The 17,985-nt window shown below is 34.8% G+C and overlaps 2 protein-coding genes across 4 annotated transcripts; one reads left to right on the forward strand and one right to left on the reverse strand.

Annotated features, from left to right (window-relative positions):
- Positions 1-1,727: 1,727 nt before the first annotated feature.
- LOC100814316 (phosphatidate cytidylyltransferase 4, chloroplastic) lies at positions 1,728-8,293 on the reverse strand. Of its 2 annotated transcripts, XM_003538282.5 has the most exons (8): positions 7,828-8,293; positions 6,609-6,877; positions 5,440-5,630; positions 4,228-4,352; positions 3,081-3,214; positions 2,728-2,843; positions 2,345-2,448; positions 1,728-2,201 (listed from the first exon to the last, which is right to left on the reverse strand). In XM_003538282.5, the coding sequence occupies exons 1-7, from the start codon at positions 8,098-8,100 to the stop codon at positions 2,357-2,359; spliced, it is 1,200 nt and encodes a 399-aa protein (XP_003538330.1). In that variant the 5' UTR covers positions 8,101-8,293; the 3' UTR covers positions 1,728-2,201; positions 2,345-2,356. The 2 variants fall into 2 exon arrangements, with proteins under 2 accessions (XP_003538330.1, XP_006591253.1); XM_006591190.4 differs by lacking the exons at positions 1,728-2,201; positions 2,345-2,448; positions 2,728-2,843 and adding an exon at positions 2,863-2,881 and having other exon boundaries at positions 7,828-8,185.
- LOC100813786 (U-box domain-containing protein 4) lies at positions 8,008-17,829 on the forward strand. 2 transcript variants are annotated; one of them, XM_014764084.2, is made up of 5 exons: positions 8,008-8,145; positions 13,748-14,028; positions 14,954-15,070; positions 15,182-17,245; positions 17,341-17,829. In XM_014764084.2, exons 2-5 carry the CDS (start codon positions 13,753-13,755, stop codon positions 17,398-17,400), a joined length of 2,517 nt encoding a protein of 838 aa, XP_014619570.1. In that variant the 5' UTR covers positions 8,008-8,145; positions 13,748-13,752; the 3' UTR covers positions 17,401-17,829. The 2 variants fall into 2 exon arrangements, with proteins under 2 accessions (XP_014619570.1, XP_003538329.1); XM_003538281.5 differs by lacking the exon at positions 8,008-8,145 and adding an exon at positions 10,253-10,692.
- The last annotated feature ends 156 nt before the right edge of the window (positions 17,830-17,985 follow it).

Genomic DNA, 17,985 nt, shown 5'->3' on the forward strand with positions numbered 1-17,985 from the left:
CACTCTTAAAAATCATTAGGTTGAAATGAAAATTAATTATCAACAAAATTAATCAATATTTTATATTTATAACATGATAAAAAAAATAAGTATGATTTTTACACTATTTCCCTTGTGCTATCAACGTAAGCAAGAAATATATTGGATAGGGCAAGGTTACTAGATTTGTTACCAAGCTACACATATATTATTTTGTCAAATACTTACATTTAGACTTTTATTCTTCTTTTTTTTTCTGCCTCCTCCTACTCAAAATGATGCATGGTGCGAACCTCGTACTCACTCATTTTGTCAAAAGACCTTAAATCTCAACACTGAATTATATAGTATGAATATTGTCAGGTATAATCAAGTTTTAATTTTAAGTTTCCTTATAATCTATAGTCTTGCTTCCAGCAAATCATTTTATTTCATTGCGAGATTAGGATAAAATGGCCATATATTGTGCATGATAATTATTGAGAAACCAGGGATGGAAATGGGTTCATCTTACAGGATTTGGCTTCGCCTCTCCCCTAACAATGGAAGAACCTTAGAGAATCAATATATCTATTAGTGGTCTGTTTTCTTTTCAATTAACCTCATTTGTTTATCTATTAATGGTCATATGTTTAGTATCCATATAAAGAATAAATGCATTGTGATTCATCTATTGTTACTTTTATCATCATCATTGTCCCATTGACCATTTAGTTTTCTTAATTCATGCACCAATATTAATTTTTGCGGGGATAATGCTAGAATTCATGATTTCAGACCAAGATAGAAGAGTGAAGTAGGAAAAAGTGATAAACTGAAAATGGATTATATTGATCCCGAGAAGAGTTGAGTACAAAGTGACTCCTCTAGCCTTTATATATGCTCCAATCCAATTAACTGTATATCTAATAGATAAAGCTTGATTTTTACCTTCTCGCTATGCGAAGCTATGGGGAAGGGATGTTGTACGCGAATACTGATGGAAAATTAATGTTTGTTTTTCAGCTGTTTTAGAGTTAGGTTTTTATTTTTTTTCTTGTTTAATACCTAGACTGCTTATGAATGAATGAATAATCTTAGAGTGCGTTTGGATAGAGAATTTTAATTAAAAAAAGTAATTTATCAGAGAATTTGAATTTTTATAATTTAGAATTCATTGTTTGAATACTTTATGAAGAATTTAAAATTTTGAAATTTTAAAACAAAATTTTAAACAATTAAAAATTTGAAATTTTAATTTCCTTTTAAAAGGTGAGAAATTAGAATTCTCTTCTTACCGTCTTAATCATATTTTTTCTTTTTTTTTTCATCTTATAATTTTAATTTTTTTATCCAAACACAAAATTTTGAAAATAAAAAAATTTCAATTAAAGTATTTGAAATTCTTAGAATTTAAAATTTTTCAAAATTTAAAATTTCTTTATTCAAACACACTTTAGGAGAGTGCACTAGACCACCTGCAACGTGCACAATAAGCAGTTGGTTTGACATCTTTTGAGGTTTCACTCATTTCCTGGATCCAAAATGTGTTTTCTTCATTCAATTGCTGCCATTTTCAAGTACCGTTGCTGCACAATTACTATGTAATATGTATACTGAAAATTTTCTGTTATCTCACTAGAAGATAATCTCGATTTTTAGTTAAACTATTTTGACATTTTTTGGCCACTTTACCTTTCATTTGACAAACCCGAAAATGTTTCTAATGCCTTCAATTATATAAATAACTAATAAAAGACTAGTATCAATTATAAGTTTATAACACAATTTATTTTCACTAGCACCACATTTCTCAATGATCGTTCTGCAGTAGTTTCCTTAGAACATAAGACTATAAGTTAGCAAGACATCGAAGTAATTGGAGCGACTCTGCAACCGTTCTTTTTCTTTCAAAGCCAATTGTGCTATTTACAAGTTAAAATACAACAAATACTACCCCTACTTAGTCCTCGTATCTGTGACCTACTGATCTCATGCATATTCGAAAAAGCAGCAGCTGTGAACTGTGGTCAAGTTGGCCTGGGATGATAAGAAAATTCCTGCTGCTCCTTTTCTGATGATCATCAGAAAAAATTTCTTTTCCACCAAGAAGCTTATCCAAATTTATGTAAATTCTCACTAGATCCCAGGAAAAATGTCCAGGAGTTTCCATGAATATTTAAATTCAATTAGTTGTCGGATATGCGCCAATGTTGTCAGTGAACATGCCATGCAGATACCACCTAACTTATAAAAAATTACAGCTGATAAGATATCTTAATTACTCTGGTAAAGATTGTTACTTGTTACTTGATATTTACTGATAATATATTGTTTTAAACTATAAGCAGATGAAATTTAAACTCTAACTTGAAGAAACACTTACCACTGTTTCATGTCATACTCCATACACTGGTAAAAAGGTTTTGACAAAGTTGTATGCTAGAGCACCCGTGAACAAATAACTGTCTGCTCTGTCTAGTACTCCGCCTGCATTGAATGGAGTTAATAAAACATGTTTTACCATTCAAGTACTTACTAGTTTCTAATGAAGAAAAAAAAAGGCAGGATTCTAATATGAGGTGTTTGTGTTTGACGGCAAGATGACATCTCTAAGCAAAATTACTTATTAATGATTCAGAGATAACCAAAATAACAGGATTATTTATTGCTATTTCTTCAGTCCACAATAAAATTTCTCATATCAAATGATAAAATAAATAAATACAGAATCTATCATAGAAATATTATTATGTAGAGAGAAATTACCATGGCCTGGTATTAGTGTGCCAGAGTCTTTCACTCCCGCATCTCGTTTAATCATTGATTCAGTGAGATCACCAAAAACAGACCCAAGGAAATTTAGAACACCAAGACCTATTGCACTGACAAATCCATGCAAAAATCACAAATCACCAACTAACTGTTCACAGGATACAAAGTTGCATGGTAAATGAACGAGCACTTGTCTTAGACTAGAATGAAGTCTATTCATTGATTAACAGAAGACAAGTAACATTGTAATGAACAAAACAACAATGATACTAAAACATCTAAATTCTTAAACAAGTGGGACAAACCGAATAACCCACTGACATTAACTTCAAGAACAGTTAGTGTACCTTGATAAAGGTATTGGCCAGCTGAAAATTTTTGACAGTACAACAGAAGTAATTATACACCCACAAAAGCCTATAATAGTACCCTCCCATGTCTTCTTTGGACTTACGCTGGTAAGTGGTGTTCTACCAAATGCCTGCATGAAAGTACAAAAAGAAATTTCATAACTGAAGGCCAAATTAAGGGTGTATTTTTGGAACAGATAACAAAGTAACTGCTTGAATGTGAAGTCAAGAAAAACTAATAACTTACATCATGAAAATTCATAATAATCAGTTAGATAGATGCCAATTTTTGACTTAGAAAATGCAATAGCTACATAAAAAACTTCTATAAAGGAAAAAATAAATAGTTCTTTTCCCTCAGTCTGTTTTCTTTTTTATTTAAAAAGTATTCCTTATAATCCGAATTAGAACTTCTCAACTTTGCCCTCGTACAAGCAAGTATTGGCTCCCTTGAAATTCTGGATTTTGTTTTGGTACCAACCTACTAATGCAACTGAGAAATGAGGTGTGCTAATCTTTCACAACTCAGCTTCAGACTGATGTGTCTATGAACTCACTTATCTCACTTATGTTTGGTGTAGGATATTTTTTTAATCAAAAGATTATCCTTCAAAAATCTGCTTAATGGTGCATGCCACTCTTCAAACAATTGAACACAAGAGCACTAAAAGGTGAAATCTAACCAACTTCAAGATATTATAATGAATTTGACATAGAATATGTGGAGGCACGTCACAAATTCATTTCTCACCAATAATAGGCAAATAATTACTATTAGCAAACAGACTTAAGCATATGTAATTATTTATATCCATAGAATTAATTATTTTGTCTTCCAACCGAATAAAATCAATCCATAGTTCCACTCCATTGACATGCTCCAGTTGATTGTTGCAAGATGTGACTTGTGAGACTGTGTGACCAGGATATCTCACTAAAAACAATTTATTTTATACTAACATTAAAATAAACTTTGAACACTAGTAATATCATGCAAAATTTCATTAATAAGTAAAGATTTTAAGAATCAGGACAGGCTCAAAGAATTGACAGTACAAATGGGCAGTTACCAAATATAAATACTCTTTAAATAAGTGATAAATTAGAGAACATAGCTAAGTTGCAAACCAATAAGTCTATATACCTTGCCACCAAGAAATGCAAATGTATCAGCTGCAATTACGCTGCTTATGGTAATCAAAGTTACCACAAGACCAACTGTCCAATGAGCTTGGCCACCAAGGAGTATAGGCCATGTTGCTCCTATTTCTACAAAATAATAATCTATTAAGAACATACAGGTCCTAATTCAAGCTACATAGAAAATAGGGAGTTTAAAATTATGCTAATGAATATAAATACTAATATATGCAGAAGTTATTTTTCATTAATAAATTCTAACTAAAGGAACAGACATCAATGGCAAGCGCTGTAAAGTAACATACATAAAACGGGTAAACATGTATAAGCTTCCTTAATAATGTCAACCAGGCATTTGATTCATTGCTGAAAGTAGATCTGCTACTATAGCTAGTCAAATTTGAAAGCACCTCACATCATAGCATTGCACACGAAAGCAAAATAACTATAATATATAACCAAAGTACCAAACGGGTTTCTAAACTAGAGAAACCCAGGCACTAAATCATATACAAGGAGGAAAAACTACCAGATTAGCTGCAATGGTCCCTTTAGTTCAAACTATTACACTATTTGAAGTTTAATTTACTTTCAGCCATGGGCAAGAACACATTCAAACAAAGTATTCAAATTTTGAACTAAACAACTACAATGAAGCAAGAGTGCAATCAGATTCACAAATTATTGGTTGGAATCATACATATAAATTACAAGCACACACTAGTTACATATTTCAAAGGTGAAAAGTGAAGAGTACAGTGATATACTACATTATTCCTGCTAAAAATGGACCTTCAACAAATGGTTACCAGCAAAATGGAAAAACAAGCTATGCTCAATATCCAGATTAGAATTATGCCTATTTCCATGCAATAATAAAGTTAGTGAACACAGTGGCACAACATTACCAGAATATAAATCAAAATCCTATAATAAAAGGAAGCAATTGAGATATTACAATCAGAATATTGTATAGAAAAAATGTAACTGAAGATGCTACAGATAGCATCTAGAATTCTAGATTAATAACCATTTTATCAAAAATATAGTAAAGCTGAGGATAATGACCACAACATACAAAGAGATCTAAACAGCAATGAAGGGTAGAACAGGTGACTTTAGCTATTTTATTAATTATGAAGAAATAGATGTGACCCTTCCCAGCCCCACAACCGGCAGAACCAAAATTGAAAGAGGAATTAATAAAGTCAATTACTTGTATTCAAGGCTGGAGCTGCTAAACTACATCGAAGTTTAACCCAGAAAGAGGGAAGATATCCACAATAAAATAACCCAAATATGGCACTACTTAGCTGTGCAAAACGGGGACTTCCTCTTTGTAAGAGTAATGCTGTGGCCAAAACAAAAGCAGCAGAAGTCACAGAAACATCAATATGACCACGATACCTGGCATGCATCAGAAATACCAATCAATCAGTAAGCAACATCCATCAACCTTCCATACCAGAAGTTATAACATATAAATACGTTTTAGAAGCTCTCCACATAAGTGTTCTCATGATACAGATAGAAGCAAAGCAAACTTATAAGGCTAAAATACAGATTACCCCCCAAATTTGGGGCATTTTTATGATTGGTACATAAACTTCATTTTATTACACATAACCCCTTAATGTAAAGAAAAAAGGAAATCATCACACGGGCTGTTAGAGATGACAGAATTTTGCAACAAATGTGCCTCACATGTCCCATCTGAAAGGTCCCAAACCATCTTCATTTTCTTTCCCAACAATGGTAACCAAAAAGGCTGTGGGTATTGTAGGAGGAACAATCAAGATAATTTGGAAGAAAAAAATAGTACCTTAAAGGCACAGCTAATCTTAAGCAAATGATTTATGGTTCCCACAAAGGTGACCTAGGACGATTCCTTGCTACTTCATCCACATTAGATTTTCACTCAAAGAAAGCATAACAAGCTTAAATGGACAAAGTTAGATTATTTGAGTTCAGGTGGTTTATGATAATAAGTTTCAAGGGAACAGCGGTTAATAAAATTCAGGTTTTCCATTTCATTTTCATTATTTTGGTTTGGGTGGGGGGAGGGAGGAAGATTATGGATCCCAAAAGCTTCCCATTTACTTTTAAATATGCAGAAGGCAAATTTCATTATCCTTCCCTCTACCATTTTTAGTTCATTTCCCATTATAGTTCAAAACATAAGCCACTATGCTATGAAAGAAATCAGAAGTTAAATGATAGGTATCCTGTTCCAACAGGTATGCTAACATAAAATCCAAGAGAATAAATTGCAGAATTGCACTCAACATATAAAACAAATATCAATAACTTTTCACTGTTAATGCACATGATTGCTAGCAAAATGCAAGTGCTAATGGAAAAATAAGGCAGACTAACCAATCTTACATGACAAACAATGGCATCAAGGCACAAATGACAGAGCAGACTCGTGACACATAGCGTGGAGGTGGTGTCATTCCTGCAGTAATTCCACGACTCCGAACCAATTCAAAATATTCTCGTGCACCAGTAAAGACAGCAGCAGCCAGGGCAACCACAAAGACCCATCCACCGGTCAAAACAATGCCTCCTACACTAATCCCAATGCCAAGTCCAAAAACAACCCGGTTCCTAAGCTGACTACCTTGCAGTTGAGATTTTGAGGGCAAATCCTCCTACAAAGGCAAATGGCATGACAACTTCCATCAACTCCTTACAAATCACAATCACCCACTTCAGTGACAACATTCTGTCCACATGCATACTCAAAAAGTAAAAAATGCATGCGTACCCAACACAAATTGTCAACAGTTATTCAAGCCTTCTAAGCTCTAATTTCAAAATAACAAAATACTCAGCATTTCAGCAAGCCTCTAGTCCACCATTATATTAAAACTCAACCAACTTCAAATTTCATCACTTTACAAGGAACAAAACCAAAACCCGTCCATCCTATTACACACTCTTCTCAAACACAAAATTGAAACACACCACACGATTGCAGCATACAGCATTTTCACTCTATTTCTTCAATTAAAAAATTCAACATCAATTCCACATAACAAAATGGCATCAATTTTAATTCCATCCTTCAAAAAAATGTTAAACATTTCTGTTTCCACAAACTGGCTCAGAACTCTGGTAACATTTTTCCATGTAGCACACAGTAGAGCTCTAAATTCAACACGTTACTGACCTAAACCCTAAACTCGCAATCATGCACAACCAAATGAAACGAATTCCATTTCAATGAAAATTTCAAGTTCGTTATTGAATATTTGAACTGAACACCTCCTCTCCAGCCAGGACACCACGTGGATGTAGCACACGGCATTTTATTTTATTTCACCAATTAAAAAACTAACATTAATTCAACAAAGCAAAATCGACTAAATTTTAACTCCGTCCTTTAAAAAAAATATCAAACGTCTCTGTTTTCACAAACTAGCACGGAACTCAGGCAACAATTTTTTATGCAAGATACGAAATTGTGCATATTAGACCTTTAAATTGAATACGCTATTGACCAAATTAACTTAACTCAAACGTAATCAGACATAAGTTAATCAAATGAAAGGGATCAAATTTGAATGAAAAATTCGAATTTGGTTATTGAATTGAATACTTCATCTTCGGGAATGACCGTGGGGGTGCTGGTTTGAGGAAGTTCCGGTTCGGCCTGGCCGACAGCGGCGAGGACGAGAGGCGGTCCGGTTCGGCGGGCGAACCGGAGGAGTGGTTTGGGTCTGGCGAGGAAAAGAGGGTGAGAATGGAGAATTAGGGATTGCGAAGAGAAGGGACGGCATGAGCAAGTGCAGAGAGGAATGAGTTTGGGTTTGGGATTGAGATTGCGAAGGGATGAAGAAGAGAGCGAGTTAGTGAGTCGAGGGTGAGCCATGAGACCGAGTTGACAGAAGAAGAAGAAAGGAAATTTCTTTTTGAGGTTCGTTTTTAGAACATTATTTACCGGATTCAATGTTTACCTCTCTCGTTTTCATCACTGCCACTTGCTATTTACATACATACAGTGTTTGCTAAGTACATCCAATCCCCTTTTTATTTTTTTCCTTGAAGGGTTTCATCCCTTGAAACCTCCTTTTTCTCATCCCAAATAATATGTACTTATTCTGGAATTATATTTCCAAAATTATGATAAATAATTTAGAAATATATTTTCGGAATAAGTATAGTATGCCCATTGATTTGAATTAACATTTTCTAAAATAAGTTATGTTATGTTACTAAATATTTTTTTTAGAGACTACATTAATATATGATTTACTTTTTTTCTACAAACCTGATTTACTTACTTAAGAATTACCAAATTAGTTACACAATAAAAAATAACAACACTACAAGAAATATGACAACAGACAAGAAAACCTCATTGTTGCTCCTTATTTATTATTTTAAGGAATTTTCTCTCTCTCTCTCTCTCTCTCCAAGATAAAGAATTTGGTGATGACTGATGAATGTTGTTACATTCAAGGTCCTCATACATTTGAAAAGGTGAAAGTATAAAAGACAAAAACTATATATTTATCTTTTTCGTTTGAGACAGTCATAGGGCTTTGATTTGAATAATGAATACCACTTACCATGGGATAGGGCATAGGGTTATAGGAAGCATCCACGTACGTGGTTAAGGGATCGCGCGATTAATCAGAATTTGGTTTTATATAATGAAGAAATGAGTAAAGTATAAAAATAAAAATATATTTATTATTATTTTGAATAAAGTATTTTTTGATAATAAATTTAACCCATTTTAAATTATTAATAGTTATATTTATTTTTTATTTTATACATTTATTTATTTATTTTGAATAGAAGAGATAAATCTTATTAAACATTGAAAGGGATAAAGCTTTTTTATTCCGTTCCAATTACAGGTCGAAGAAACTTTTTGTCTTGTTCTCTTTTAAAGCTGAGTGAATAGAATCAATAATTAGATGAATAGAGATCACTTTACACCAAATAAATAAATAAATAAAATGAATAGTTATTACAAATATACTAAAATATATCACTTATGTATGAACGCCTCATTCCCCAGAAAAAGAAGAAGAGAAAACTTTATTTATGTGCCTACTGCCTCTGTGGATCCAGATATTTATTTGATCTAAAAAAAAAGAAAAACAGCACACATATTCTTTACAAACTACACATGAAAGTCAAAGTTGTGAAATAAAAAAAAAATCGTTGTTTTCTTTTTTAATGATGTTAAACAAACATATTCCTCTAGCGATTTTGTGTTTCAACTCTGTATCTATGCACACAACTTTGCTTGTTTATTTTAGGCTTTTAGCATGACATACATGGGAAGTATTTATGGGAATATAAGAATAATATGATAGTTAGAAAGACAGCGGGTGGAGGGAGAAAAAACAAAGAAAAATTATGGATTTTAATCTTTTTCATTGATATTTTTAATAAAATTAATACGTAATAAAACATGTGAAATATTTATTAGTTTTATAAATAACTAATCTTTATTTTTGCTATCTAGACTATATTTAAAGTTGAGACTTTATTTAACAAAATTTAATAAATTTTATTTAATGTTTTTTTGTCATATGTTAGTGTAAAATATTCACAAGATTTTACAGATATTTTATTTTTGTATAAGACTTTGAGCATGCTTGATTTATCATCCAATTTGTTGTGGTTGAATTTTGTGATAATGATCCAATAAAAATTGAAGGCAAATAGAAATGCATAGGTGCTTTTTGTAAAAGTTCTTTTATTATTGTTTGCAATGATAAACCAAACATGTTGTTACCTTTAAAAAGACATTTTTTCTTCTAACCTTGTCTAAGTCGATTTTGATTCTAAGGAAACACAAATTGGCATGTAATAGAATAATTATAAAATTGATTTAGTGATGAATGAAAAAAGGAATAAAGAGAAATCACAAATTTAAATCTTTTTTCACTAACAATAATTAATTGCGATAAAAAAGTCAGGAAGTAATGTTAGTGTTTTTTTTTTTTTTTTTTACCAAATAGCATATGTGTCATACAATCCATTAAATAACATACTAATGTGAACGCACAATCGATCATACACAATTAGGGACACCCTTTGGATTACTTTGCTTGTTTAATTAGTTATCCAATGCCCAATCTGCCAATCATGTGATTATATTCATCAAATCCCAATTAAAAAAATCCAGTATGAGAAATTGGGATTCAACAAAAATAAAATAAAAAATAAAAACGCCAACAGAAGACGGAGTCTCCAAAATTTCCCATTTCATTGAGCACCTTACCCTAATCACGCATCCGATTCCTCCGGCGGATCGCCACCGTCGCCGGCAATAAACCAGCCGTGCCACTCCCTCGCCGGCGATTAACCAAGACTAAGAAAAAGTAGAGCGAGAACCAGCGAAGACTCTTAGCTTCACTTTCTTCAGCTCGCAGTTTCAATCACTTGCCCAATCGAATCTAACGGAGTCCTGGAAACAGTGGCAACGGCTTTCGCTCCATCGGTAAATTCCTCGTTTGATTGAAGTTCAATCGAAATTTTAGCTTTGACCAATCGTGAAAATTTGCTTGTGAGAGTTTGTCGTTTTTGCATCGTTTGTTAACGTAACGAAGAAGATTAACACTAGGAGAGTTTGAAATATAGTTGCTGGTTAGGCATTAAAGAGGTTATGATTTGTTTTGTTTTCTGGTATGGGTTGAGTTCAGCTTGTTGAGCTGGATTAGCTCCAAGTGTTTCTTTCTATATTTAGGAGTTTCGGTTGTTTCGAAAAAACTGATTCCAAGTCATGTGAAACAAACTTAACTGCAGTTCTCTTTGATTTGATATACTCAACTTGATTTGAGGAAACCGATTTTTTTTAATTAAATTATTGCGTGTCTGAATATGTAGTTTTTTGCGTAAAACTGATAGATGCTAGTTATATTTGATTCGGTTGGATGCGCACTAATCTTACATTGATGTGCTACCAAAACACACTGTTAAATTTTTGGTGTGTTGAGTTAAGCAAACTAGCCTAGAACTGCTTTAGCTTGACTCAGCTGGTGTTTCAAGTTCTAGGTAGAGTGATGTTATCTTGAATGCCTCTTTTGCTGTATCGCACAAGGAATGGATATTATAAGATAAAGTTGTCAAGTGAATAATGATGCTTGGTGAGTTTGCATGAGCGTGAGTCACCTTTTTGTTGGGTGTGACATGGAGATGGAACCCCTACTTGAAGTAGAGGGGTCTCCTCTTCTCAAATTGGTATTTAGGGGTGTCCATTCCTCCATGTCAATCGGAAATTTGGAACCACAGTCTGGCTTGTTTACCTTGTGTGGATGTACCATTCTTCATGGCTTGTTGGGGTTGACTCAGTAGTGTGACTCTCATATTAGGCCTGTTATTAGCTTGGCATTTGGTATTAGGCTCTCTTTTTTCTTTGAAATTTCCTGATTGTAATGATATATTGATACCGACTAAAAGTTTGTCATCTTTCTTAATTAGCCATATTTGATTCCTCCATTTATTGCAATGCTCTTTTTCGTGTCTTTTCCTTTTTAAACCATCAAATGTCATAAATTGACATTTAATTGTGTAAGTAGGTCATATTTAGTCCTAAAACTAACTGGCTATAATATATCCTAAGCATAGTAGTAAATCGTGCACAATAGCAGGGCTATTCCACTGGAGTGTCTTGCCGCGGCACCCTGCTGCTCCTCTAAGGGCTGTCACGTCATGCCTTATCATTGAGGCCAAAATCATGGAACATTTCTGCAATTTGCAGGCTTCATGGTGGCTCCTCCATTTGTGCCCTTGCTGGACAGGCTTTGCGATCTGTGCTGTCATTGGACAGCCGTTGTTCTGTGTCTTTTCTGCAACATCCGGCGAGGCAAAATGGTTGGTGATAGGGGCTGACTGCTGATGGGAGAAGAGGCTACTTTTTTTTTTTCCTTGGTGATAATGGGTGACGCCAGATGAAACTAGAAAGAGGATAGGGTTTCTTTTGGTTGAGAAGGGTGTTGGGCCTGCACCCAAATTGGCTCACTCCTACCACAAACAGTCTTATAATTTGGGAAGGCCTTTTTTGCTGTTCACATATTTAGTCGTTTAAGATATTTTTATTGATTAGACCAGGGTCGTCAAAATCAAATTTAAGTGTTGGAACAGAGGGGGCCTGTAGGATGGTAATTGGTATGATTTTAACATGAATAAGTTCTAGCTAAATTGCAATAATTATATGTTGTGTGTAAAATAATAAGAAAAAAACCTCTAAATCACAACAAACATTTAATTAAACTTAGATTGATGATTCATAGGATCTTATATGACTCATTAGTCACATAAGTTTTTGACAACACAGAAAATTAAAGCATGAAATTAAATCACAACAGAGCACCCAGCAAAATCAGAGAACTGGAGAAAATAAGAGAAACAACAGGCTGACAAACTACAACAAACCTATGAGAGAGAAGGTCAAGTGTTAGGGAGAAGGTCAAGGGCGACTTGTGGAGGAAGAAAAATGTTGGATCATACAATCCTACAAGTTGGTTTGCGATTTTGTGTACATGGATTAGACCCAACTGATGCTAATGTTATTCCAATATGATTGGGATGCTCGAAGTTCTGATCACAAGTCTCTTCTCTCAAAGAAGCAAAGAGGCATATGTCTCACCTTCCCCACCTCATACTATAGTGGAAGCTGGTACCCTTGTGTTGTGCACTAGGCTTTCCATTAGACAAAACTCATTAATGAGCCTTTCCTTTTATCGTTTTTTTTGTTATCATTTGTATGTGACATACTGGTGTAAGTTACCACCAGGTATGTAGCTCTCAACTTGGCTGACCTGGTTCAGCTTCACGCCATTGTTTGCCCTATCCCTTGCTGAACATTATGTGTGTCTGCTTGGGGGGGGGGGGGGGGGGTTGGTTATCAAGTGAGAACTTATTTTAAGAAATGAGAACTATAAATCTGAGTCATATAACCCTACATGAATGGTCAAGATTAAAAGTTCATTGGTGATCACATAGCCACTTTTAAAACATTTGCATTTTCTTTAATCTTTACAATCCAACTAATATCTAATTGTCTATATTTATAGTTTTCATTTTTCACCACAAGAAGTGTCGTCATTTGATATGTTTCCTACGGACACAACTTACACAAGTATGTACACACACGTGTGTATGTATGTACATATGCTTTATTTTTCATTGGTTTGTGCCTTTGAAATGTAACATAACTTGTTAGGATTCCTTTATTAATTGGCTTAATTATAAGATGATATATGTATGTATATGTCTTTCTTTTTACATGCATGTGGTGGAGAGTGTGAGGAGGGTTTAATATTCTACTTTGTACTTACATGTATTATATTTTGGTTGTGTTCTACCTGAAGGTATACCTTCACCTTTTTTTTTATTAGAGTTAGAATTTTCTAGCTTACACTGTTGTACTCAATTGGCTTTATTGATATTAAATGAGCGTTTAAATTACAGATTGTGAACTATTTTACCCTCCTTTTGTATTGTATCTACCTGCAGCTTATAATTGCTGTTGCTGTTGTTATTATTGTATGCAGGTGTTATGGAGATATCATTGTTAAAAATGATTGTAAATGGCATATCCTCATTTTTGCATTTATCTTTTTCTGGAAACATGAACTCTGCACCTGTCCCAAAGTATTACCAGAAGGCAGAGGAGATACTTAAGTTATTGAAGCCAATCATTGATGCAATTGTTTATTCTGAGTTAGCTTCTGATGAAGTTCTTAATAAGATATTGGAAGAAATTGATCTTGCTGTTAATGAATTAAAGGAGCATGTTGAGAACTGGCACCTATTGTCTAGCAAAGTATACTTTGTAAGTATCATAATATCTTAACTTAGTTTGTAGATACAGATGAAATATTTTTCTTAGTTATGGGGTGGTTGTCCTTGTCATTTCTTTATATGCAGATTCAATTGTAGTATAAATATGTCTGCAATACTTTGTTTTGTGGTTGGTTAGGAAATCATGCTATTTACTTCGGTTTCATATAGAGGATCATGGTTATGATAGCATTGGTGTATTTTGCCATCTTCTTGCTCAGTCCTGCCCTTACTACCTTTATATCATTTTGTGCCTTTTCTTTCAGCAGTACTTCACAGCGTTTCACTCTCTGCGTAATCAATGATTTGGTTTGTGTCTGCTATGCACCTATATTATAATTACCTTTTCAAGTTCATTTGATTTTAATAAAGTGAAGTGGTTTTACTTTTGGAAAAACCAAAGGTTCAGGATCCTAATACTATTTAGTGTAAATGGAGAAGATGTGGTGGTGGTAGTGGATGTGATAACATGTAGCTTGCTTTTTGCATCCAAAATGCAGCGACTTTTATCAAATATGAATTTGTGTTCTATTATTTCAATTTCCTTCATGTTTCTTTTGTTTTGGTCATATGATCCTGCATCATCATTTCTAACATTTTGTTTGGAGAAATAAATAATTCTGTCCTCATGTGTACCTTCAGAAGATCAAGTTTATTTTTTACTGCAACTCAGTGAACTTAGTTAGCTAGTCCTTCCAAAAAGGTTTCTGTTTCTTTTCTCTCCACCTTAGTGTGATGTGATCAGGTTAGAAGTGAGAAACATGCAAGTATCTTTGCTTAAGTTGGGTTGCCACCTGGTCTAGAAGAATGTATAGTAATTCTTTTGTCGTGCCTGCATCTCTTGGATGTTCATGGTTTGATTTTTGTATGTTGATTGCATGTCAAGTTCTCACTACTTCCTCTGTTTTGATTGCTAGGTTATGCAAGTTGAACCCCTGATATCAAGAATTCGCACTTCAGGGCTCAATATTTTTCTGCAGCTGAAGGATTCTCAGCATTGTCTCCCTGATGAATTAAGTTCTGAACATTTGCAGGTAAAATATTATACTGATCAAGTAGTTAATTTAAGATCTCCATTTAGTTGGATTTATATGTTTATTAAAGGGAAAAAAACATTGGATGCATAATTAATGTAAAAATTGCAGCACTGTTCACAAAAACTTAAGCTTTTGGGACATGAAGAAACCTCACCAGTCATTCAGGAAGCTATTACAGAACATCTGGAAAATGTAGGACCCAGTTCAGAGCTCCTGTCAAAAATTGCTGATAGCTTGGGCCTAAGGTCTAATCAGGAGGTTCTTATTGAGGCAGTGGCCCTTGAAAGGTTGAAGGAGAATGCGGAACAAACTGAAAAGACTGCAGAAGCTGAATTGATTGATCAAATGATTGCTGTTGTAACACATATGCACGAGCGTCTTGTTATGCTTAAACAAGCCCAGAGTATCAGCCCAGTTCCAATACCTGCTGATTTTTGTTGTCCTCTTTCTTTGGAGTTGATGACTGATCCTGTGATTGTGGCATCAGGGCAAACATATGAACGAGCTTTCATCAAGAACTGGATTGATCTTGGGCTTACTGTTTGTGCAAAGACACGTCAGACTCTGGTTCATACCAACCTAATACCTAATTATACTGTAAAAGCACTAATTGCAAACTGGTGTGAATCGAACAATGTGCAACTGGTTGATCCCACAAAATCCACAAATTTAAATCAAGCATGTGTCCTTCATGGGTATATGGAATCTGGTACAACCAGGGAATCACCTGTTTTTGTTCATTCCAGGAGCAACCAGCCATCCTCACCTGAGTCAGCAGGTTCTCGTTCTTTTAGTTCACCAGCTAATAACTTAACTTCTGGTGGAACTCAGCGAGAGGGAACATCACCTTTGCATCCCCGTTCAACTTCAGAAGGCTCCTTAAGTGGTATGGTTAATGGGCAATATATGGATCTTGCTAGAATATCTCCTGAAGGTTTGGATGACAGGTCTGCTAGCTCAGATGAAAGCAGTGTGGATTCAGCTAGTCATCCATCAATGTCACCATCTAGAAGGGAATCTTCCAGTGCCTTTAGCTCTGAACAATCTCAAACCCATATTAGAGCTGTTTCTGATTCCAGTGCACTTTCAAATGCTAATTTTCCTCAAGAAACAGAAGATGATAACAACAATGCTCCTCAGCTGTCAACAAGTGCAGGGCACAGTAGAGAAGCTTCTGGTGAATTAAATCCAGGGCCAGAAACTGCTGGTACTACTTCTGTGGCATCAGTGCATAGAGAACCTGAGTTCCCACTCCGATTGGAGACAAGGTCTCGAAGTCAAGCCATTTGGAGGCGGCCATCAGAGAGGCATGTTCCTAGGATAGTATCTTCTCCTGTTGTTGAAACAAGAGCTGATCTTTCTGCTATTGAAACCCAGGTTCGGAATTTGGTTGAGGGCTTGAAGAGCTCTGATGTTGATACTCAGAGAGAGGCAACAGCAGAACTCCGCCTTCTTGCTAAGCACAATATGGATAATCGAATTGCGATTGCAAACTGTGGAGCCATTAATGTATTAGTTGATTTACTTCAATCAACTGATACAACAATCCAAGAAAATGCTGTTACTGCACTTCTAAACTTATCAATCAATGATAACAACAAAACTGCAATTGCAAATGCTGGTGCAATTGAACCTCTGATTCATGTGCTTAAGACTGGGAGCCCAGAAGCCAAGGAGAATTCAGCTGCCACTCTTTTCAGCTTATCAGTGATTGAGGAAAACAAGATTTTCATAGGGAGGTCAGGGGCTATTGGACCACTTGTAGAGTTATTGGGAAGTGGAACCCCTAGGGGAAAGAAAGATGCTGCCACTGCTTTGTTTAATTTGTCAATATTTCATGAAAACAAGAATTGGATTGTGCAAGCTGGTGCTGTGAGGCACCTTGTGGATTTAATGGACCCAGCAGCTGGAATGGTTGACAAGGCAGTGGCTGTCTTGGCAAATCTTGCCACAATTCCAGAAGGAAGAAATGCAATTGGTGATGAAGGTGGTATTCCTGTTCTGGTTGAGGTTGTTGAGTTGGGTTCTGCGAGAGGAAAGGAGAATGCAGCTGCTGCTCTTCTACATCTTTGCTTGCATAGTACCAAATATTTAGGCAAGGTGCTTCAACAAGGAGCTGTCCCGCCATTAGTAGCTTTATCACAGTCAGGCACTCCAAGGGCCAAAGAAAAGGTGTGGTTCTTTCTTTGTAGTTTCATACTTTAGTTGCCTTTTAATTCTTCTTTCTATTCTTTCAAAAAAAGTGATGGGTTTTCTTCTATGTTTAGGCCCAGGCTCTCCTCAATCAATTTAGAAGTCAAAGGCATGGGAGTGCTGGCAGGGGCTGATCTTGAATTCCCAACCTTGAGTGGTATCCAAAGGTTTTGAATTGACTCCTATAGAATGTCTCCAATTTATACGTTACACGGTGCAAATAAAGTGTGTAAAGGTGTTTCGTATTGTTTTCACTTGCTTGGGAAGGGAAAAGAATATTTGTGGAGGATTGATTGTGTCCTCTTTGTGAAAAACCTTTCTGTGTTGTAAAAAATTACACATGTAAGTCTAGCTTTTTTGTATTAACAGAAAAAGGTCTGGTTTTTGTTGTTGTGGTAGGGCATGATGGTTGTCCACATATAAAACATTTGGTTTATTTAGTGACACTGTAACTGCCCCTTTCATTGAGATAGGGATGTAGGTGTAAACTGTTATGTTCATGCGTGGATGATTTTATAACAGGCAAGGCATGCATCTTGAAGAAAGCATGATTATTTGTCCAATTGATGCTTGATCCTACATGTAGAAGGTTCTTGCCTTCCTATTTTTCATTTTCCCCCTTGTTAATCCAATTATTTTATACTATTGTTGTTCATGTTACAATATAATAAAGAAAAGAGTTTGTCAACTTTGTCTAAGAATTTTTCCTCCTTCACCCA

The sequence above is a fragment of the Glycine max genome, chromosome 11, assembly GCF_000004515.6.
Source record: "Glycine max cultivar Williams 82 chromosome 11, Glycine_max_v4.0, whole genome shotgun sequence".
In the NCBI taxonomy this organism is placed as follows: Eukaryota; Viridiplantae; Streptophyta; class Magnoliopsida; order Fabales; family Fabaceae; genus Glycine; species Glycine max.